Source organism: Sinohyriopsis cumingii, chromosome 8, assembly GCF_028554795.1.
Source record: "Sinohyriopsis cumingii isolate HCF-2022 chromosome 8, ASM2855479v2, whole genome shotgun sequence".
NCBI lineage: Eukaryota > Metazoa > Mollusca > Bivalvia > Unionida > Unionidae > Sinohyriopsis > Sinohyriopsis cumingii.
The window spans coordinates 73,229,177-73,254,735 of NC_142968.1; the positions used below are offsets into that span (position 1 = coordinate 73,229,177).

The following is a 25,559-nucleotide window of genomic DNA, read 5'->3' on the forward strand; positions in this document are numbered from 1 at the left end:
CTAGTAGGTTTTTTAGTATCGAAGCAATTGGAGGAAAATGCCTTGCCTTACGACACATCACAATAGCCGACCTAGGTTGGAAAGATTCGAACCCACATCCTTTATGTCGTGCGTATGGAACACTACCCACTCAGCTGGCTAATAATTAAAATTGCAGTAACATCTTTCGTTGATATGGATATAAGTAAATGCACTTTAAGAGTCATTTACGGCATATTGAGTTATACCGGGAATAACCTACTCACGTGAGTTTCATACATCTCTTTCGGAGGTTATCTTTATGATACAAAGACAAAGCCAAAGATGTTTGTTATACGAGATAGGCCTGTGCACTAACTACATCGAAGTATTTGTTAAAGCGAATTGATTGGGATATGGAGTTAAAGTTTTCGATAACCTGCATTTAAAAGGAATAGAATTTCCTGCATTAGGACAAATATGTAATAGGTGGCAGTCTACATTCTGAATTCATATATATATATATATATATATATATATATATATATATATATATATATATATATATATATATATATATATATATATATATATATATGTATATATATATATATATATATATATATATATATATATATATATATATATATATATATATATATATATATATATATATATATATATATATATATATATATATATATATATATATATATATATATATATATATATATATATATATATATATATATATATATATATATTGGGGTAAACATGTCGTCTCTGCAGGGCTGGCAGACTGTGATTAATCTAATTTGGGACTTATGATAAAATCAGAGAGTGTCCGCTTTATGTTTGTTGTCTAAGTTTTTACTTGTATAGTGGAAATAGGTTCAACTGACAGCTTGTGCACTTATACTTATAGATTAAGGCTGCGCCAACCTTAAGGGCATGTTCATCGATATCCTTGAAGATTTTGGGATCAGGTACGATATCTCGCTTCTTGTTCTTTGGAGGATGAGGTGGAACTTTAGCACCATGTACATTAGCCTCTTCCTTGAGATCTTGATCCTTGATATTCCTGGAGACGGACGGTACAATATTCAGCTTCTTGGTCTTTGACGTATGTTGTGGAACTTCAACACTGGAAACGCTCTAAAATGGATACACGCTGCACTTGAACAATACTTGCACGATTTAGCAAACTAATTGTGTATTTTCTCCCAATTGAAAAAGAAGAAAATATACTAACAATTTCAGATTGCTTGCTCAATTTAGATATTGAAACATCCCTACGAAACTGCAAATATAACTTATGATATATAAAAGTAATATGAGAGAAGTGTGAAACTATATGTTTTTCATGTGCCTTGAGGTTATAATAACATTACAAAATAATTGGAGCTATGTTGATCGTTGTAGTAGAAAAAGATACAACTTGGGCTTTAAATTCATTTCATCCCTTCCATATTTCAAAAGAAAGCTGATGTTGTATCCCATTTAGTCATTTGCTAAATAAAATATGATTTAATATTTGATACAGGTACCTTATTTATTAAGACATTTACAATCAATCATTGGAGCTTAATCGTCTGACCTTCAAAATTTGTTGTTACAAATACTGGAACCAACATATTCTGTAACTTTATGAGTCAATTGTCTTTTCTCTCTATTAATTCCTTCATAAACTGTAGTATCAGCAGTCGCATATATATATATATATAGTGGGAGACAAGCGCCCCAGTCCTCCAAAATGCCCCATACGGCTTGCGCCTCTAACTGCCTCTGTCAACTAAAATCCAGCTCCTGGCCTTCGCGAGTGGCTTAGATTTGAAGCCCGGCAGACCATGTTTTTCACTAACAGGAGAAGGGGTGAAGGCGGTCCTCTGGCGCCTTAAAACCAGTTCCTTCGGGTAGATGGGGACTCGTAAACCTTGGATGGTAGCTCATTTAGGAGAAGGAAAACTCCGATTACAAACCTCTGCTGCCTTGTGGCTATACCCACTCATGGGAAAGGCTAAGGGAGTAAACCCCGACAGAAAATCTGGAGATGGAGTCCCTAAGGCGGTCTGACTTTGACTTCAACGTCATTCCGGCAACGCCTGCGACGCCGTTGATGCCAAGCTGTATCGGCATTCGTCGTTCCCTTGGGCACACCAGCTGCGTGGAGGGGGGGATCTGCTGCATGGGCAACAGCTGATTCTCCATACGACCCTGCCCAGGCTTCATAGCTCCACTGGAGAGGACACTCCAGCGTCGTCATACGGCGTCGGCACAACACGAGAAGTAGCATTTTACCGGTTCTAAGTCAAAGCTCGAATGGCTAGAGCTTGGCGCCAGGGGTTACTTCTGACGGTGGGAGAGATCACCAGGTCTCACTGGACAGCTACCGCCCGCCTCAAGCTGGGCAGCTCCCAGTCAGTAAGGTGCTGCCCGCCATGGCCTGCCTGCTTCACTGGGTGCGTGGAGCTTAGAGAACCATCTCGACAAGTGGGCCCCAAAACTCCGCATCAGGAAAGACTAAAAGAAGAAATAAGAAGACTCCAACTCTTTGTTTTGCAACCTGGAACATCAGGACCATGTGTCCTGGATTGACCGCTGACCTACAACAGATCGACGATGCACGGAAGACTGCCGTCATTGACAGAGACCTGTCCCGACTGAAAATTGACATTGCCTGCCTCCAAAAGACCCGACTGGCTGACAACGGCACCATCAGGGAAGCCAATTACACATTCTTTTGGCAGGGGACGCCCTTGGATGAACCTAGGCAGCATGGTGTAGGTTTTGCCGTCAAGAACACGCTAATCGCCTTCATTGAACCTCCATCATGAGGTACTGAGAGAATCCTTGCCCTCCGACTGTCAACGTCCTTAGGCCCGGTCAACATCTGCAGCGTGTACGCAGAGGGCTCCACCTACGAGGAGAAAGACAAGTTTTATGAGTCTCTGGATCAGGCAATATCCAGTATCCCCAACAATGAAAGCCTTTACTTACTAGGAGACTTCAATGCTAGAGTGGGAGCTGACCATGAGGCCTGGTCCACCTGTCTCGGCTTTTACGGAAGGGGCAGGATCAACGAGAATGGTCAGCGACTGCTATAGATGTGCTTCTCCCACAGCCTATGTGTGACCAACACTTTCTTCAAATGCAAGGAGATCCACCAGGTGTCGTGGAGACACCCACGTTCACGCCACTGGCACCAGCTAGACCTCGTCATCACCAGGCGTGCAGAACTGGCCAGTGTCCTCCTCAGCCGCAGCTACCACAGTGCCGATTGTGACACGGACCACTTCCTCGTGCCAGCAAGGTGCGAATATTACCCAAGAAGCTGCACCACGCCAAGAAGAAGGGTCACCCACGCATCAAGACCTGCTGTGCAAGCAACCCAGAGAAAACACAGCAGTTCATCAGCAGACTGACGGAAGCCCTCACCAAAGTGACACCTGATGACACCATTGACTCCGAGTGGTCCCATATCCGTGGCTCTGTGTACAATTCAGCCATCACAGCCTACGGGAAGAGGGAGCGAAAGAATGTCGGTTGGTATGAGGCAAACTGGGAAGAGATGGAGCCCGTGACTGAGGCAAAGAGGAAAGCCCTCCTGGCACACAATGCTGCACCTAGCCCCAGAACACTACAAGCCCTCAGGATTGCAAGGAACAACGCCCAGAAGACAGCCCGCCGCTGTGCCAGCACCTACTGGCTGAACCTTTGCAACAGTATACAGACAGCTGCTGACACCGGGGATACAAGAGGAATGTATGAGGGTATCAAAAAGGCGACTGCCCCCCCCCCCCGCCCCAGCTACAAGACCGCCCTCCTCAAGTCCAAGACGGGCGAAGTCATCACAGACCAGGTTAAACAACATCGTCACTTTGTACAAAAACAAAGGATACCGTAGCGACTGCAACAACTATCGGGGCATCTCCCTCCTCAGCATTGTCGGAAAGACTTTCGCCCCTGTTGCCTTGGCGCGCTTGCAGATCCTAGCCTACCGCGTCTACCCAGTGTGGATTTCGAGCCGGCAGGTCAACTGTAGACATGATCTTCTCACTACATCAGCTGCAGGAGAAGTGTCGCGAGCAGCAGATGCCCCTCTACATTGCCTTCATAGACCTGACGAAGGTGTTTGACCTGGTTAGTCGGAGTGGACTCTTCAGACCCCTGCATAAGATCGGCTGCCCCCTACGTTTGCTTGCTGTCATTATGTCGTTCCACGAGAACATGCACAGCACAGTGTGCTTCAATGGCGCAACATCTGAAGCATTCCCAGTCATCAGCGGAGTCAAGCAAGGCTGTGTCCTTGCGCCAACGCTCTTTGCCATCTTCTTCTCCATGCTTCTCCAGTATGCATTCAAGGACTGCAGCGAGGGAGTGTACATCCATACCAGGGCTGACGGCAAGCTGTTCAACATCGCCCGTCTCCGTGCTAAGACTAAAGTCACAGAGGTACTCAACCGTGAATTGCTCTTTGCCGACGATGCAGCCTTAACATCACACACGGAAGATGGACTTCAGCAGTTGGTATGCCGCCTCTCCCATGCATGTAAGGAATTTGGACTGAACATCAGTTTGAAGAAAACGAATGTCATGGCACAGGACACAGACTCCCCTCCCTCTGTCACCATCGAAGGCTACAATTTGGAAGTTGTCGAGAACTTCACATACCTCGGGTCTAACATCTCCAGCTCACTCTCCATTGATTCTGAGGTGAGCGGCAGGATTGCCAAGGCAGCAGCAGCGATTGCCAGACTTAACCAGAGGGTCTGGAACAACCCCAACCTCACAGAGAAGACGAAACTGTGTGTCTACCAAGCCTGCGTGCTCAGCTCACTTCTCTACAGCAGCGAAACATGGACCACCTATGCAAGACACGAGAGGAAACTCAACAGCTTCCACCTGAGATGTCTGCGGCGCATTCTGCACATCCAGTGGCAGAACAAAGTACCCAACACAGAGGTTCTAGAACGGGCCAACATGAACAGCATGTTCTCCATTCTCAGCTAGAGGCGCCTTCGCTGGCTTGGCCATGTCAAGAGAATGGACCCAGGTCGCATTCCCAAATACCTGTTATATGGGGAGTTAGCAGAAGGTGCACGACCAACTGGACGGCCACATCTGCGCTACAAAGATGTTTGCAAGAAGGATATGAAGACGGCAAACATCAATGTCAACGACTGGGAGAGGTGTGCAAACAACCGTTCCAGCTGGCGTCTAGCTGTCAGGCAGGGAGTTCAAAACGCAGAGGAAGAGAGAAGAATAAAACAAGCGGAAAAGAGAGCTAGAAAGAAGAATAACCAAAAGAGCTACGCCATCGCCTCTCGTAGACGGACGGATGCCAAGTCCATGATATATATATATATATATATATATATATATATATATATATATATATATATATATATATATATATATATATATATATATATATATATAAATATATATATATCCTCACTAACGTCTCTGTTTCACTCGAGAGAGATTTTTTCATTATAAACATTATTACAGTTTGTCTAGGAAGTCATTCTTTTACCTTTCTGCTGGGTTTTAAGGCAGTTTCGTTTGTATGGTTTTTGAAGCGGTTTCTTAAATATAATTGGACCAAGATTGCCAGATCAATAATGATGATAGTCTTTTCTCCCCGACTGTTAAATGGTATATAGCCGCCCGTTTAGAAGTATTGATAATAAAAATAGTGTAATAAATATGGTGTATTCGTATTTGGTTATAACGTCCCGTTTTAATCAATTCTTAGATTTGTGTGATTACTTGTGTGATTGTTGGAATTTGGCGCAACGGAAATATTCCTAGCCCGAAATAATTAGCCAATTTTTAGGATCAAGCGTCACGGTGTGAAGTGTTAGTCAATTTCCATGATGACATGTTTCACTAGCAGTCAATTCAGGCCAAAACCGAATGAATGTCCATGTCGTAAGATAGTCCATAATAAAATCTAGTGGTGTATATTGGTGGTTCGACTGCAAGGACAGTATTTACAGTAGGAAACCGGTAAATTGCACAAAGGAATACATAAGAAGGGACTTGGCAGATACCGTTTATGTCGCCACGGGGCAAATGTGGTGCAGTTGTATTGGCGAAATGTACCTGGAAGGCATACATTAACAAGCCTAAGGTGGCGGAGATAAAACAGATCCTAGTGTTAGGGGATACTTGTATATTTTCTAAGGCGCGAACGGTTGGCTGTACGGAAACATGATGAAGATAAAACATGCAGATGTGCGGTTGATACATATTTGGCAGGTTGTTTTGTGTGTGATCTTGCATTAATTATGGAAACATCGAGCTTTCTAATTTACAACTGAAGTTGTATGGAAGTCGTTGGAAAGTTGGGGTAAACTTATGACTTCTAGCCAGAATCGCGCCAGGGTTTTAAAACCGCTCGGTCAAGTAAATACCCGTGTGCGTGTAAGAATAGTTACTGAATTTTGCGCTTAATTTCGGTTCCTAGGTGTAAATAACTTGCACCTTGTTTTACTCCTCAGTTTGGTCTGTCGCACAGGATTTAATTTTTAAAGTAAAAGAGCTACCCGCAATCTCACCGCTGGAATGCCTATGTTAGAGTGGACCAGTTTTATCTAGCATTAAATACAGCCCTAATGGTGCATGTATTTAGCTCAGTATGCGTATCACATAGTTGAAAAGTGAAACGAATCGCTGACAACGACCCTCTCCTCCCAGGATAGAAAGCATGTTTGTTTGCTAGTGTGTTATGATGAAACGTTACAGTTTTACATATCAGATTTTCATCGAATTTCGTACAGAGAAACAAATAAATGTACCTAACGGTCCATATGATACTTGGTGTATGAATGTTCAATATGTCAGAATATGGACATGATATTAATATCGAGATTCAGCTATTTTCGAAGCCATATTATCTAGTTATCAATATGGATTTATATAAGTATAGAAATTGTTTTACATAAACGTGCGCTACAGTCACCAGCTACACTCAAAGAAAACTTTAATCGGGTTCATATGAGATACAAAAATATCTAAGATTTAAGGAAGTATTAGCTGGGAAGATATAACCTCAATACGGGCCAGAAATTGACAATCTTGGAGTGAAAGTAATGTATCGAATTTTAAATGTGCACATAATGTTCTTACTAAGTGAATTAAGAAAACTTCAACTCAAGATTTTTTCTATATTTGACAGCAGATCATTTGGTTGTTGTTGCTGTTGTTATAGGGTTTAACGCCATTTTTCAGCACAGGATAGGCTATACATGGCGGCCAGTATAAATGGTGGAGGAAGAACCCTGGAAAGCCCAGGGAAGAGCCACCGACCCACGAGAAGCTACTGGCAGGCTTTCCCACGTATCCACGCTAGCCGAGCCTTGGACTCGAACACACGCAGACAGAGGTGAGATGGCAGTGATCCGGAACGGTGAACGCTCTAGACCACTCGGCCACTCGGGGCCCCCAGATCATTTGGAAATAACATTAAGTATTGATTTTTCAATGAAATAACACCCAAGGGATGAATTGATTAAGCTCGATTATTGATTATTCCCGTTGGGCTCCATCTACTTCAGTTGTGAGAAAATAAAATGTAGGTAACATTGAACACATATTCTTTAGTATAATGTTAGCAAATCTATGTTTCTCGAGTAGATTTTTTATTGCTAAAGTTTTCGTTTTTCATTTTTTTTTTAATATAGCCTCTCAACTAGGCACATTATACAATTTTAGCCCTAGACCAGTACAAAAGCGGTAATGCCTATCACATTTTAACACCACGACTCTTACACACAAATTATTAAAGTCACTCTGGTGTGCATTATGAGTATAAAATGAAAATCGAGAAACGTTTCAGAGGCATATAGCTTAGATATACGAAATTCGTCAAAATGTTATTACAAAAATTATTACGTTTCTTTATGTCTGCACAGAGATATCGATAAGCTTAAATCTTTTCGTTTACTTTTCCAAGAAGGAAGTAAAAATGATTGATCTGCTGTATATACTATTTTAGTAAGATTATAGCTTAAAAGTAAACCAGAAAGAGGCGAAAAAATCTGTTCATGATGCTTTACATACAGCTATACTATTTTCAATTTACATTGTTCGAGGTGATATTTGAGAAAGTAATTAATCCGATTCATTATATTGCAGCCTTACGCTTGCACACATACAATATTTCACAGATAGTATACTGTGTTCATCTGCTATTATCGGTCTTGCTGCTTTTATGTTGCACACGTGACATATTTCACAGAGAACGTTTAGTGCCAATCTGCTCTATGGTTCAAATAAAAAATATGTTCAAAGTGGGCTTGACAAACTACCTGAGGTGGCAGGAGCCAGTTTTTATGCACAAATTTAATACCGCAATCTGCGACCTAGTATAAAAAATCATAAAAAATCAAATACACAAGTGAGGTCAAAAAGGTCCATATTTTTTAGATACCTATATTAAAACAAAGAATAAGAATAGTATTCACTTGACCAGAGAAGTCAATGGCAGTTCATAGCAGAAGAAGTTTATGCACACCAACCCCTATTTTATACATGCACTTTTCACATCCAAAGGCCATTTTTGACAGCATGTGGTGCTCACAGTGCAAACGCAAGCCCTTTCCCTGGATGAAAATTTTGAAAAACATTGTCTGCTAAATAGTTTGATGCAATTCAGAATAGTTGTCATCCAAGCCGTTTTTGAGATACTCTATTTGCCTTGAACCCACGTGTCTACTGCTATGGGAGGCTAGCTCTTCTTCCTAGCCGACTATTGGTATTTCACTATCAACATACTGCAGAGCAACTATGGAAAGTGTACATGCCTGACATCAATTTCAAGAACAACACAAGCCCGAAACACCTAGTTCACAAATCTATTCATATCTATAAATAGTAAACAATAATAGCTGAAAAGGTCACACCATAGCCTTAAGTTAAGAAATTTGCCAGGGGTCAATTTACGAAACTGGACCCTGCCACCTGATGGATTTGATTCTTATGTCTTTGAGTTGGATTACAGGTATCAAAATTTGTTAATAAAAATAAAACGAAACAAGGGGAAACCGATATTTGATATTTAAGTTGAATTATCATAATGGGCTCACTTGATGATTAGGAGCCCCGAGTGGCCGAGTGGTCTAAAGCGCTCACCGTTATGGATCACTGCCATCTTACCGCTGTCTTCGTGGATTCAGGTCTAGGATTCGGCCAATATGGGCATGTGAGAAAGCTTGTCAGTAGCTTCTCGTGGGTCGGTGGTCTTTTCCGGGGTTTTCCCGGGTTCTTCCTTCTAGCCGCCATGTATAGCCTATCTTGTGCTGAAATATGTCGTTAGACCCTTCAACAACAACAAGAAGAAGAACACTTGATGATGAGTTTTGCTTTATAATTGACATAAGTGACACCAATTTATGCACACACCAGAACATGCATCATCAAAAAGAAAGAAAAAAGAAAAGAAAGAAAACTGACACATATAATGGGTCAGTCACAGACAAAGCCTACTACCCAACTGCAAAATTACGCCGAAGACGTACACTAGTAGTAACGATGCTTATACATATCAACGTATGAGACTAAACACCTCAGATATAACGACAAAACCTTTCAGAGGTTGAGTGTTTCTAAACAATCTATCTACCTATTAAAACGTGTTTACGTATACGTGATTCCAGGAGCTTGTTGTGCTTCCAGGAATTTGCTTCATTCCTATAAACGTTTATTCTGATAACGATTTACAACAGCAGTTGCATGCCCTTTTATGACAGTAATATAACACATCAATAAACATTTACTACCTTATCAGCAAATGCATCGTTATTATCCGAACTTTTAAGTTTTAACAACTTCATCAATATGTATCAAATGTTATTGCACGGTACTGAGAACGTCATATCAGCTTATGGACTTTCGGGTCATCCATAAAAATGGGTATATAGAACGAAGATTACAAATCAATAAACTGCCGCATGGGTTTGTATCTACCTGCTATATTTATTATAGTATACTGAAAGATTATCGAATTTTGCAAGTAGATACAATATAGAGGCAGGTGCATTGTGTGCATAAACGATCCTGGTGTTACATATACCAATTTATAAACATAACGAGTTACAAGAAGGTAAGGACGGAATTTAAATATACTAGGTATAACATAACAAGCGATACTGTATGCCAGTCCCACACAATTAAAAAAAAAAACCTTGTATAAAAATAAGCAATTGTTAAATATTATACTTAGCATCATCGAAGAATGTGTATGCCTCTAAGATTTCCGTAAAGCAGCATTCATATATTATTCACTTTGCTGGCGAATCTTTAGAGCTTAATTTTATAAAATGAACTGAATTAATTATATGCATAGAAAACAACGAATCTTATATCAGTCTCTGAGCTTTGAAATCTTATTCAGGAAAAGGATTTAATAATAAATGCGCTAATGCCCAAATCAGTTTACAAAACAACATAAGCTCAAATCGTGAAGAACTAAAATTTTGTATTTCAATACTGTCCATTATTAATGACTTCAGAAAATATTTATTTTGCTCGAATTAATATTCTAGGTATTTCAATTATCAAGCGTTGTTTAAAAACTCTTTTGATTTATTGTCTTAAAAAAATTATACTGTTTATGTCGACTTCTAAACATAAAATAGCAATACGCTGCATAACGGTACCATAACATTGGACAATAAAATAAGGACCGTGTGATTTCATAGGACTAATGAACTAAAAACAAACAAACATTTATTAGAATACAGACCCAATTATGTACAATAGATATTATGCATTTTTGCAAACAAGTGTATTATTAGAAACAGCATTTCTTGCTTAAAAACTAGTTTTTAACAATATTCCTAGAAACAAAATTATATTCGCAGCATAGTCCCACCATATCATTTACGCACAGAGAGAGAGAGAGAGAGAGAGAGAGAGAGAGAGAGAGAAGTACATGAACATTTAATAATGGTTGATTATTTGTTAATACAAAAACCACCACCCCCTAAAAAGAAGAAAAAAATGGATGATACCAATGAGGTCTTACCTTCCCTTGCCCAGATTCATCCTCTGATGATACGACATCTGATTTTGAGAAAGAACATCCCATAATGTGTTTGCGCTTCTTCCTTTATTTATCAATAATCGACTTTATCTTGACTTATGCAGAGACACATATCAGCCCTACGGCCTGTCGGGTATCAGCTCTAGATAACTGCAATCGAGACGCAGCTGTCTTTCAATTATAAGGGCAAAATGCACGTCAAAGTCATATGTGTTATCTAATTATATACCATGCAAAACAAGGAAGTAAGTAGCGAGACCATATAGGCTGCATGACAACTTAATCTTTTGTTGAATCAGCAGTGTTAACATTAGAACTACCTAACCATAGTGAAATGTAATATTATTGAACATGTTTGCGCTTGTCTACTTCGCGGTTAAATTAATTCATTAAAGATAAATATTCTGAGATTGAAAACAACAGTAAAATGTTATGGGTTTTCTCATTTGCAGAGCCAATTATTTTTCAGTATTGCTTCGATTCACAGTTTACAATGACAAAGCTTCCGGGAAAATATGCTGCTTCACATATATAATGACGGTCTGTTAAAATATTCGAAATTAGAACTGCATAAACATTAAATAAAGCCATCGAATATAGGTAGCTTAAGACTACCAATGCATGGAGACTTGGGACTGATGAATTAAACCTATACTAATTGCTGGAGCTAGGAACAATTAAATATGACAATAATTTTGGGTGGCTGGACTGACACATAATGAATAGGTACATAAACACATCTAGCAATTATAATTCCTGCATTGCCTATGTGTATCCTTCTGCAAGAACTAAGATTGCATTCATGCCAAGACAATTAGTGGAATAGTGAAACTGCTGTGGTTTTAAGAGCCAACATACTTATTAAATATGCTAAGAACGGTGTTATATATATATATATATATATATATATATATATATATATATATATATATATATATATATATATATATATATATATATATATATATATGTGTGTGTGTGTGTGTGTATGTGTGTGTGTGTGCGTGTGTGTGTGTCACTCCTGCCGTCAAATGTCGATCGGCTCTCAACTACATTTGTTTCAATAGCATGAGTTAGGTGAAGTATATGACAAGTCATCACATCAGATAATAGGATATGTAAGACTGACTTGCACAGTAAAGCTCTGAGACACTTGTCCTCTGCATGCGACTTGAATTGTTTCAGAGGTTATATCCCTTCGACTTAGGGACCCCAAGCGATGGTCAGATTCAACCATTTAATTAAAGAGATTCAGAGACATCCCAGCTTATTTGAGGTAAAAGCCTGCTGGTGAAAATTTCCAAAGTCACTACGGGAATACGTGACGAATCCTGACCTTTGGAGCGACCAGGTGCATCCAAAGCTGCAGAGGTGGCTGCACAAGGGATTGGTAGCTGACAGAGAGAGGATGGGCTTTTACGAATGCTTGTTTTCCTCACACCTATACGCAGCTTTGTAATAACTGAAGTTATTTGGGTATACATTTAAGTTTTCATGGAGGTGCTAGAAACATTTCTTTAGTTTAACATGATTGTACCAATGCAGTTATATAGGAATAAAACTTTTTAATTTCACGATTGGTCGCGGTAAGTCTGGTCAAAGCAAGATGTGCAACATATAAGCAAGTAAAAATGTTATGTTGATGACAAAACATATAACAAAACAGATTTTGCAATGCCTTAAAAACGATAATGATTTACCATTACTTTCTTTAATCATAATGTTTAAATTAGCAGCATTATTCGTTATATTAAGTCGGAAGAAAAATAGTACCGTATTTGATATGGGTAAATGTACACAAAATGATTCGGCTAAATTTAACTATACTTGCGAAGTTCTCGTAAACATCCAACTAAATTAAACAAAACCGAGATATATTTTATTTTAAAAGCTAAGATAAAATATCTTACATGGTGACCCAATATCTAAAGCAGACGTTTGAGGACTAGCCATACTAAAATCGCAATTTTACATAAATATAAGTCATTGTTAACTTTTAAAGAATTTACGAATCGTTCATACGTGTTTAAAATAGAATCTCGTATTGATAGACGGAAGTCCTGCTGGACTACTGTTAAAACGTAACGACAATTTGCCAGAACATAAAGATTTCTCTTTATGTTTCCATAGTGTTTTAAATGACAAAATCAGTATATAAGGTACAAGGCACGAATACGAAAGTCCAATTGCTTGCTGTTCGTCCTTTGAGTTAGACAATGACCATGACTTCACTAACTGGTTTGGTTTCTGTATTTGAATGGCTCATCAAACTCTTCATTGAACTCTCTGTGACACACTTGTCATGAGATGCCACTTTGGGATTTTTTAAACTTTCTGCCGCTGTGAGATTTCTGCAGCTAGCGCTCTGCTCTGCCGTTACCATTCGTTTCCATTCAACAGCTGCAGCTCCAGTATAGAAGAATCACGGCCAAGCGGCGAGATAATTTTGTGCGATCTTCACAAGACCGGTGGCAATGTTGAAGTGTTTCATAGAGAACTTGAGGGAGTCGCTAAAGTATTTCTTCTAAATACCCTGAGGTCGCTTTCGCTCCTACAGCTCGCAGTAAAAAGTCTTTGGTAGTCTTTCTTCTGACATTCTGGTGACGTAGATTACCGATCTTATATGTGATTTCATCAGCAGTGTGGATGGCTGGAACACATGCCCGTGTGAGAACATCAGTGATTAGGACCCTGACATTACATCATCTTATCTTATACACTTTCCTTGTGCAGCTCAGATGAAAATCTTTCAGCGTCTTGGCATGGTATCTCTACACCGTCCAGGTTTCGCAAGAAAACAACTGGGTCGGCAACACAATGGCTTTCTAGATGTTGAGTTGTGAGTGTAGGCTGATCCGTCTGCATTCCAACTCATGTGCACGTTATCTGCCAAATGCCACACTTTTTGGGGGGAATTATGGCGTTGGTTTCATTATCGATGACGCGTGACAGTGTGCTGCGGTGTGAAGAACTTGTCGACTGCCACGAGGGCATGGCCATTTGCTGTGATGTTAGGTTTTTACGTAAAACCTGCTCTATACTGTTTTGTGCGACCATTGTTGATTGTGATGCCAGCTGCATTCGCAAGTAAGAATGTATTGTAATATAAACAGAATCGTCGAATGGTTAAAAGAGCAGACTGCATACATATGACACAAGAAGAGAGATATATGTTTTCCCGAAAATGTGCTTTATGTACTACACATTAAAGACACTGCTGACAAGAGACCAATATTAAGGACACTTTGTGATACAAAATCTTTTAGCAATTATGTGTATTTTCTAAAAAATACGATAGGGCTGCAAAAGTGAAAACAAATAGTTTTAAGAAGCACAAAATGCTATTATATACATTTAAAGAGAGGAAACCGGAACAATACAGTTTGAAGAAGACGTTTATCTTTACAAGAAATCATCTAATGCTTTCATGGAAAGAAAATATTTAATATTTTGCAGCTTACTTAGAGACAGAAGCATATGCAGTCGAGTGTTTACACAGAAATCTAAAGTGTGGAACGTGGAAAGAAGTACAATCAGAATACAAGATTTGCAAAGTCAGGCGAGTCATTTTGCGTGGTTAAGTCTTTTACAAATTGAAAGTCTTGAACGAAGCGGCGCCAGATGGCATATTTTGCTAGCAAGCCTTAATTGTGTATAACAATATTAAAACAGACACAACGTTGAACAATGAAAAAGAAAAGAATGAATAGTAAAGATATGCATTCAGAACTAATTTTTTTTCCAGAGGAAATCATTATGACAGGAAAATCAATGATGAGCCAAAATCACGATTGTCAATTAGAGACACGTGGAGAGAATACTATAGAAAGAATATTAAGAATCATAAGAAAACGACGTTAAAGAATGTCACAGATGTATAATTTGCAGACAAACAACCCATTGCATACGAAAAAAGTATAAAATGCACGATTAGCAAATTGTTGGTCAAAGAATGAGGGAAACATGACGAACATCCGAAAACATCACAAGAAACAATAACATATGGTTCACACATATAACTTGTAAAAAACTTACAACCTGCAGGACGTACTTGCAGAATAATATGTTAGATCACAGAAAAAATTGATGGACGTAATACTCAAAAGTTAAAGTTGATTTTCAGTGCATATATATATATATATATATATATATATATATATATATATATATATATATAATTATATACTCACACACACACACACACACACACACACACACATATATATATATATATATATATATATATATATATATATATATATATGAAATGTAAATGCCTAATAACTTGTAAATTAGCATAAATGGTGATTATTATATACAAATCTCATATATTATATTCAAAGACGTCAATTAGTGCTTTGGATAATTTCAAATAAGATACGAATTTTATTTGCTGGACACATGATCACCATGTTTCAGTTAAAAGCATCCACTAAGTAATCAATGAAAATGAATTACCCAACTTCGGCTAAAATAATTCAATATCTAAAGTTCTGTTTGCACTAGTTGTAAAAAGCGCAATCTAGCCACCTTTGGCGCTGTAGAAAGATGAATATTGTGAAATAAACCGCTTCATAATTTTCATTTGACACCTGTTAGTAATTTAAACGATACGTGACAGCTATCGTGGTATGTTCATGTCGAAGTCTTAGGATACGTTGTACGACAGTTACAATCAGCTGTAAAATGTTACAAATGTAGCATTAAAAATAAACATTGGAGGTAATGGAACTAGAGTAAAAATAAAATCTGCAATAAATTGGTGTTTAACTGGCAATCAGCGAGATGTGAATAAAGTATTTCACATCAATGTGGAGAAAACGCCAGTGTTTATATGCAGAACCAAAATCTTATTTCATGCGATTTTATGGCACAAAAACTGAATGAGCCACAATCATCAAGCACAAAAGAATTAGACTAAATTTTTTGTGATAATTGTCAATGAATTATATTATTGAATTGTAAAATCTCTGAATGAATATTTCGTTTATATTGATATAAAACATATTATGCTAGAAAAATTGTAAATTACAAAGCCTCTATAATAAATAATATGTTCTAACTAGAACTAAACAATTTGGTTTAATTTTTAGGCACCCAATGTATCTTCTTATGAATAATTACAGGCATTGCTACTGCTGGTTACAAAATAGCTTTAACAGCTAATTACTGGCTATTATTCAGCCTTAGTAATTTTGTCCTCCAACAAATCGTTTTTCTAATCAGTTTAGATACCTTTAACAGTCCTAGTTACAACATCATTTGCCCCATCATTTTATTTAAATATTTTCGTAGTGAATTCTTGTAGTGGCAATTTATTTTGTAAATATTCAATTGATTTTAAAAGTAATTTCTCTATACGCTTTTATTTTTCATTTTCTGCGCTGCAGCTTTTTTTGGGGATGTATTTCTTTGCCAACGTCTTTCAAATCTCATATGTCCTCTATATAAATTTAAACTTCCTACAACCAGGTACATTAAGAAAATATTTAACTGTACATATTTGCTCGTCTGAAAACAACGTACAGCCTGAAAAGAAGGCAATAGACGTTTCATTTTGTAGGCATCTTGGTGAGCAGTTTAAATATATTTACACTTTCATCGCGTTTGTGTTTCCTAAGATGGCCTAATATGTCGATGTTTCTTTTCAAGTAATAACACGTCACCATATTAATATTCTAACAGCGATTAATTGTTTTCAAAACAAATACTATACAAAATTAGGCAGAAGCCGTATTTACTGATTTTGTGTTTTTAATGTTGATTCAATTAGAATAATCGGTTTTAGTTTTGTTTTGCTATTTAGAAGGGTGAATGTAATAGAGAGATGTTGTAGCTGAAGTAATTTCCTCTTTTTGGTATCCTTTCTGCTTCAGAACAGTTAGGTATTTACGTTGGTAAAACTCTTGTATTGTGCTTATCAAGTTATGGTATTTATTACCTACAAAAGCATGGCAGTCAGTATCATTGTTAGAAGAAAAAGCCCGAGGAAGGCAAGATAAGAAACACCGACCCACGGACATCACTCCTTATTGCCATGGACTATATTTACAATTTACTATATTTACTATATGGAAAGCTGTCCACTTGCATCAGAAGAGTCGGTCGCCCTTCACTCCGTTTCAAGGATGTGTGCAAAAGGGACATGAAGGCATGCGACATTTCACCCAACGACTGAGAAGTGCAGGCCGAGGACCAATGCACCTGGAGACAGACGGTCCGTAAGGGCACATCATTCGCTGATGTGAGGAGAGGCTAGCTGCGCAAGATAGACGTGAGAGAAAGAAAAGCGCAGCAGTGACCACATCAATTCAGACTTCCAAGTACATCTTCACCAAGTGCAATAGGGAGACTCGCACATAGGCCTGCACAGCCACAGCAGACGTTGCCAAACCAAAGAGACAGACGATACTACAAGGACATTACTCGCATGGTCCCTCGAGACTGAGCCGCCAGTGATGATGATGATATTTACAATCACCCAGGCAGCATCCATTATCGGTGGTAAGGACATGCAAAAGCCTAGTGTAAATCGCTTTTCTACAAATATACTTTCCTAGCACATCTTGCGATACGTTGCAATCTTGCGTTTCCATATTCAAGAATAACAAATTAGAAGCTGCAGACACAAAATATAGCTGAAATACGGTAAAGAATTGTATGGCCTGGAGGGATCGCTACCCCATAAAAGTCATATATGTCCTTTGCATGCGCTATTCCGGATTTTGTTTACCTAAATACAAATTTAATCTATTCGCACACATTACCTTATCATACGCTATCCAAAAATTCTAGCGATATGTAGCTATGTCATTTAAATAACCCACTCTAGTTCAGTTAGAAATACACATTAAATGTACTAAATAAATACCAATATTACTAGTTTCAAGTTTTGACTTGCATGTCATGGTACGATGACACACTTAAGTTTCTAATGCGCCATCTTGTTGAATTTAGACTAAAACAATGCATTCAATAGAAGAAACCAAACTTGTTACTAATTCAAAATGTATATGTGGTATTTTAGTCGTATTCAGTCTTTATAGGTGTTGCTTAATTTCAGTTATATTCATGCTGGAGCAGTCTCGACCACAATCTATGCATTGGCCAATATAATACGAGTCATTATGGTCCGTCGGCTTAATGGATAGATTTATCATTAACCATAGCTAATGTCAGCAACATCAGATACGCGGTGTGTTTTTAACCAGCCAATCTATTCTTTTTAGACAGCATCTCTCTATAGATGTATTATTGATTTAAAATATTTTCATATTTACCAGGTTGTCACAATGTTCTTATTAATGCATTGATGAAAAACTAAATGCACTGGGCATCGGATGAGAAACATTATTTCACATTTAATAAACAATAGTGAAGCAAAGACACAATACATTAATTATGAATGCATGCAATATTAGAAACTATAACTGAGTTCTTATCATGTTTGTTCAACAGTATCTAACTTGAACATTTGAAGCATAGTGTCACGACTGCCTATTTCTCCTACGTAACATGCACGATTATCAGCTTGTCCATCATTTTCTAATATTTATAGAAACGATCGGTTGCTGTTTGAGATTAAATGCATCGCTGTTGCCAATTTGATTGCTTTGTCAGAATGAACGTGACAATCCGTGCAGCCAAGTGAATCGCAGGTTCTATTATAGCATCAAAATACACACATACATCCTGATCTTTATATTGATAACAACACATCGACAAGACTGTTTTCCGACTTAATGGATATAGACTGTACAATAAGCCAAGCATTACATATTATTGCTACAGCCGAGCAGCACTGATTATTGCCACATACTGTATGTACAATAAGTTTAGCATCACATAGTATTGATATAGACTTTATGTACAATCAGCCGAGCATCACTCATTATTGCCACGGACTGTATGTACAATAAGCCGAGAAGCACTCAGTTTTGTTGTTGCTGTGTTGGGTTTAGTGCCATTTCTCTGCTCAAGATAGGCTACACAAGGCATCAGTATAATTGGTGGAGGACCAATCCAGCGAAAAGCAAGTCAAAAACCACAGACCGACAGGAAACACTCAGTATTGACATTGACTGTATGTACAATAAGCCAAACAGAACTCAGTATTGCCAGAGACTGTATGTATAATGAGTCAAACGGAAATCAGTATTGTCATGGACGGTACACACAATGAGACAAACATCACTCAGTATTACCAGAGAATGTATGTATAATGAGTAAAACAGAAATCAGAATTGCCGTGAACGGTACATACAATGAGACAAACGTCATTCAGTATTGACCTTGACTGTATGTACAATACGCCAAACGGAAATAAGTATTGCAAAAGACTGTATGTAAAATGAGCCGAACGGAAATCAGTATTGCCATGGACGGTACATACAATGAGACAAACATCACTAAGTATTGACATTGACTGTATGTACAATAAATCCAGCGACTCAGTATGGTCACAGACGGTAAGTACAATAAGACAACCAGCACTCAGTATTGACATTGACTGTTATGTACAATAAGCTGAGAAGCACCCATTATTAGAGGCAAGGATATTGATAAGGCAGATGCAAAACTCATTCATACAAACATGCATTTGTCGAACGTTATGGAGTTCTATTTTTTCATATTCAAGAATATAAAAATAGGAGCCCAAGAGACATAATATGCTTGAAATGCAGTAAAAAAAATAGTATGATGTCGACGGATCTCTATAAAATAAAAGTTACAACTGACCATTTCATGCACTATTCAAGATGACTTTAGTATAATGAGATTGGAATAAATACACACACTACCATATCATATAATACATTTTTGTCATATTAAGCGATCTCTTGTAAATAAACCTCTCTATTTCAATTATGAATAAGTATTAATTGTAACAAATAAATACTAATATTAATTGTGTCACGCTTTTACTTATATGTTATCGTACTATATAACACATTTAAGTCACTAAGGTGTGCATTTGGTAAATTAAGAATGTAATATAAAACAAATGATTCAATAGAACAAACTACACTTGTTGGTAATTCATATATAATATGTAGTAGTTTGGCTAATTCAGTCTTAGAGGTTTAGCTTAATTTCAGTTCTATTCATTATGGAATATTATGGACCACAATTGATGCATTGACATCTATAGCAAGGTAATTCATGGTCATTCTAATTATGGAGGTTATTCATCAACCAAAACTTCTTATTAACAATGTCATATACAATGTATGCTTTCTGTCCAGAAACTGACCTTAACTAATCAACTTATTCCTTCTAGACAACATATCTATGAGGAAATATTATCCCGTCAAAATATTTTCAAATTTACTGGGTGTCACGGAAACAATACGAATGAGAAATATTTTTCCACATTTGATACCCTTATGTCATATGTTTAGGCTGGAATAAACACTAACATAATAAAGAGTGAAAACAACAAGCTTTAAAAAAATAATTTATTTCCCTAGAAAAATTCTGTAAAAATTAAAAAATATGAACTTACGGTTTTATAGAATCAAATCCAAAAATAATCCAAAAATAATCCGAGAATAAAATTTTAGTAGTCCTAATAACAAAATGTTCTACTGATTTCAAGTTCGAATCCAAACGAAGAATCCAAGTGGAAAGACCATGACGTATGTGAGAATCTATAGTGTTAAAGTATACAGTTCTTGTATAAATAAGAATTATCACTCCAATCTTTATAGAAAAAAACGTCCTTGTTCTACAATATTACATGAGCACACGTATTTTCCAGCAACATAACATAATTAAACATTTTTAAGTCCAAAATATTTGAAATAAATTCAAATCAGGTAATTTGAAATAATTACAAACAGCACAACGTACAACTAACAGTTTAACAGCCCAACTTCTACTGCGATTAATTCTCCAAACCATGGGTTATATGGGCTTTCTAAAACATAAACAAGGGTCACATGATCATCTTCTGGAAGTTTATAAAATCAAATACTTGTTACAGATAACGTTTACCCAGTGTGAATCTGAATATCTGAATATAATGGAACTCCTATAATTTATTTAGTTCACAGGAACACTAATATATTACGTAACTCATTCATTTTCTTCTTAACCTTGTAAGGACCATAATATATAATCTGAAGAAAACTTTGAAGAATGAGCGAAAGAGACAGAACTCCATTATTACAAAACTCAAACGTTCTCTCCATTAACGTTCTGTCAAACTATAACTTCATTTTTGACGTGAATTGCTGAATGCCAAATTCAAGCATAATAACCTGGAAAGTTCCATACCTAAAATGTAACTCTTGACCCGACTAGATAGAGTCAGAAAGGCCAAATTGAGTAAAAGACTATCACAGCTTTTACTATTATTTTACATTTTAGATTCCTCAAGGGAATTGCCTCTGGAAACCTTGCTGATGCACACGTAATAGTCAACAGGTATTGGCTACCTGACTTGGCCTTAGGTAAGGGACCAGCACAATCTACCATAATTATACTGAATGGTTCGTCATTGGCAGGAATATGTTGTAGATGAGCCTTGGAAATATATGGTTAGAATGGCCAAATTGAGGAAAAGACTTTATCAAAGCTTTTACTATTGTTTTAGATTTTATATTCCTCAAGGTAATTGCTTCTGAAACCTTCCTGACGCACAAATAATGGCCAACATGTATTGGTTACCTGACTTGGTCTTAGGAAATGACCAACACAAGGCAGGAATAGTTTGTAGATGAGCCTTGGGTTTGTGGATGAGCCTTGGGAATTTTCTAATGTGGTTTTCCTAACATTTGATATGTATGACAAGCTCTACAGTATTTACTAACATTTTTGGCCAATAGAAGTGAATTAAGATTTTGTGATGGGCGAGACTAAGTATTTCATATCTGTATTGTTTTGGAAGTACAATTTGATAGTTCACTGACCATTCGTCATCAGCAGGTACCTCGGGAGGTCTCCATTTTCTCATTATAATTTCATTTGTAATGAAATAACAGAGAAGTAACTTCAGTAGCTTCAGTTTCACTAATGACCTTGTGAAACAAACAAGAGATCTCAGGATCTTGTTCCTATTCAACGATAAGAGATTGTTGTTTATCACCGTGATTAGAATACAGTGAAAGAGTCGTTAAAAGGGATCACTGCGATCAATACCTTCATATTGATCCAAACAAGGAGTGAAAGTGACCTCATGAAAAGCCTGACCAATACATGTGTCAGCTAAAGGAATACTTTCCTTATCATCATCTTTCTCAAGAGCTTTTCTGCCATAGATCTGGTAACTGCAAAGCTGGAAATACAACAGGGAATTATTTTTCGATTTGATCGACTTTCTGATCCAAGCAAGGCTTGTCAGTTACAAGTGGATTACCCACACGCTTGTCTCCAGCTAGGTCGTTGCCTAGTAATAAATGAATGCCCTCAACGGGTAAAACAGAGACAGTTCCGGTTGTCACAGGTCCTGAGACTATGTCTGATGATATATTTACAAAATGGAGAGGAATAATAACAAAGCCGTACTCCAATCCCTGAATAAGAACACTCTCATTTGAAGAAGACTTCTCAGAAAAATGCAAAGTACCCGACAATAAAAGACTCTAAGAAGCTAGTGTGTCCCATACAATTTCGGTTAGGAATGGCCGAATCACCCAAGAGTGACATAGAACCCTTCGATATGAATGGTTCATAATTCTCCATAATCAAATCAGACTGGGGTTTATTAGACCCAACAAATGTATTGCTTTCACGACCGTTATCTTGACCTCTTAGAAATAAGAGCATTTGGAATATGTATGTCTTGATTCTGATGCCTATGTTTTAATTTGTAGCAATAAGAAAAAACGTGTCCATTTTCCTTGCAATAGGTATGCGTAGAAAGATACAAGGATCTTGAATGAAGCTTCTCCGAAGTTTGAGTTTTAGAAGTTATGCCAGTTTGAGTTTTAGAAGGGTTTGTATTAGGCTGAAATACGTTTCTGCCAAAAGACTGTTTGGTAAAAGTCTTATTTACAAAAGGAATTTTATGAGTTATAGAATACTCATCAGCAGCACGAGAAGCATTTTCCAAGGTTTCAGTCTGATACTCATCAAGATAAGACTTAATATCACTATGTACACAGTTTTTGAACTCTTTATGAGACATAAGTTGCTCAAGACTTTCATAATCTTGTTCAACTTTCTTGGCTAAGCACCATCTATCAAATAACTGCTCTTTTCCTCTAGCGAATTAGAAATGAGTTTGAAAACCTTCTTTTCTATAGTCTCTGAATTATTGCCGATAAGCTTCAGGGACTAACCAATAACCCCTTAAGATGCATTCTTTGACCGTATCATAGTCACTAGCTTTGCCAATGAATACACATTGTAATAATTGAGTCCAATGCTGCCTTGGCCATTTCAAATTTTCAGCAACTTGTTCAAAATAAGGAAAATAATTTTCTACTTCTTTTTTTTCTGAAAGGGGCAATAATCTAATATTCTTTGCTGATCAAGACTTAAATTTGGATTTGAAGTATGAATGTGCTTTTCACTTGCTAGTTACATTTCTTTCATTCTACGTTGATATCCCCTCTCTTCCTTCTCTATTTTCATTTGCATTTGTTCTTTTCGCAACTGCATTTGTCTTTCTTTCTATTTTTCTTCTGCTTGTAAATGCATTTGTTTTTAATTCTTCCCCCCTCTCTCTCCTCTTTCTCATATTGTATCTGCATTTGTTTTTACTTGTCATTGCATTTGTTTGTTATTTTTATCTCCAATTTCAATTGTTTCTTCTCTTTCTCCAATGTCATGAGTTGTTTCTCTTTCTTCTGTTTCTTTTGTTCATTGTATTTTCCTATTGCAACTGAATTTGCATTTGTTTTTATCTTTATCTTTCTAAAGCTTCAGCTTCCTCAACTCCAATTCCATCTTTTATTTTAATTCTAATTCCTTTTTTTTGTGCCATAGTCTGATACAGAGTTACTGATTGAAACCTAATCACTTTAATCCAAAACAATCTTTCGTACCAAATACTGAACCAAAATATTTATTATTTCCTGTTCCGTTAAAGAAGTATTTACTTCAGAAAGATCGTATTTTCTGGCACGTTAAATCAAATCATCTATTCTAAAAAGATTTAATTGTTCCTGGGTAGGTTTTGAAAAAATGATTTTTACTTTTGTTGACAGTTTAGATAAAGGTCGCCGATTTCACTAAGATTTCAAAAACTAGAAGAATTCAAATTTCAGAAAAAAGGTTTCTGAAATATTCTATCCAAAATTCAAAATTATCATTAGGACGAGCGCCCAATTTCTTATGTCATTTGTTTAGGCTGGAATAAACAATAACAAAAGAAATAGTGAAAACAACAAAATTTTCATACTGCAATAATTTATTTCCCTGGATAAATTCTGTAAAAATGAAAAAGTATGAATTTACGGTTTTATAAAATCAAATCCTAAAATAATCCCAAAGTAATCCGAGAATAAAATTTTAGTAGTTCTAATAACAAAATGTTCGACAAGTTTCAGGTTCGAATCCAGACGAAGAATCCAAGTTGAAAGACTATGACGTATGCGAGAATATGTAGTGTTGAAGCATACAGTTCCTTGTAGAAAAAAGAATTATCACTCCGATCTCTGATAGCTGAATACATTTTCATAAAAAAATCTGTCCTTGTTCCACAATATTACATGAGCACACGAATTTTCCAGCAACATTACATAATTAAACTTTTTCGAGTCCAAGAAATTTGAAATAACTCCAAACAACACAACATGCAACTAACTGTTTAACAGCCCAACTTCGACTAAGAATACTTCTCCAAACATGGGTTATAGTGGCCTTCTAAAACATAAACAAGGGTCACGTGATCATCTTCGGGAAGTTTACAGAAACAAATACATGTTACAGATCACGTTTACCCATTGCGACCCTGACGATAACCAATCATTTTAACTCTAAGAAATAAAAAATAAAATTGTTTATATTTTAAAAACAAGGTCCCGTCATGACCTTGGAAACAATCAAACATTTTATAATAATAAAGAACTTGTTTAAGAAAGTTGCTACACATTCTGAATCAAGGTCAGGATTAAGATCAACACCTGGTGTTTATAAACTAACAGTCAAGTTCAAACTATTTTCTAAAAAAAGTATCATCTCTACTGACTAAATTTTCATTACAATAACATGTAATGAAAAATAAAAAACTCAAGACAGAAAAAAATTAAATTGAAATAAACATATACTAAATCAGATATAACTGAATCAAATATATATAATACAAAATTGTGAAATGCATATGCAAGAAAGGTTAATTATAGTTGTATTTATTATTAGAAGTTATAACCATGTTCTTCTCATGTTCGTTCAACAATATATATATATATATATATATATATATATATATATATATATATATATATATATATATATATATATATATATATATATATATATATATATATATATATTAAACTTATGAAGACACATGTCATTGCCACGAATGTCTAATTCGCCCAATTAAAGTACACGATTATCAACTTGTTCTTCATTTTCCAATATCTATATCGATGGTTGTTTG

At 36.7% G+C, this 25,559-nt stretch overlaps 1 protein-coding gene across 2 annotated transcripts in view; it reads right to left on the reverse strand.

Annotated features, from left to right (window-relative positions):
* The window catches only part of LOC149793805 (kyphoscoliosis peptidase-like), a 184,835-nt gene extending 173,655 nt beyond the window's left edge, over window positions 1–11,180 (reverse strand). The window contains exons 1-2 of one of the 2 annotated variants that reach the window (XM_089967802.1): window positions 10,991–11,180; window positions 901–1,113 (exon numbers count right to left, since the gene is read on the reverse strand). In XM_089967802.1, the coding sequence (XP_089823928.1) occupies window positions 901–1,113; window positions 10,991–11,053 (276 nt within the window). In that variant the 5' untranslated portion in view covers window positions 11,054–11,180. The remainder of the gene's footprint in view (window positions 1–900; window positions 1,114–10,990) is intronic. The other variant, XM_089967803.1, reaches the window with a different exon arrangement.
* Window positions 11,181–25,559: the final 14,379 nt, after the last annotated feature.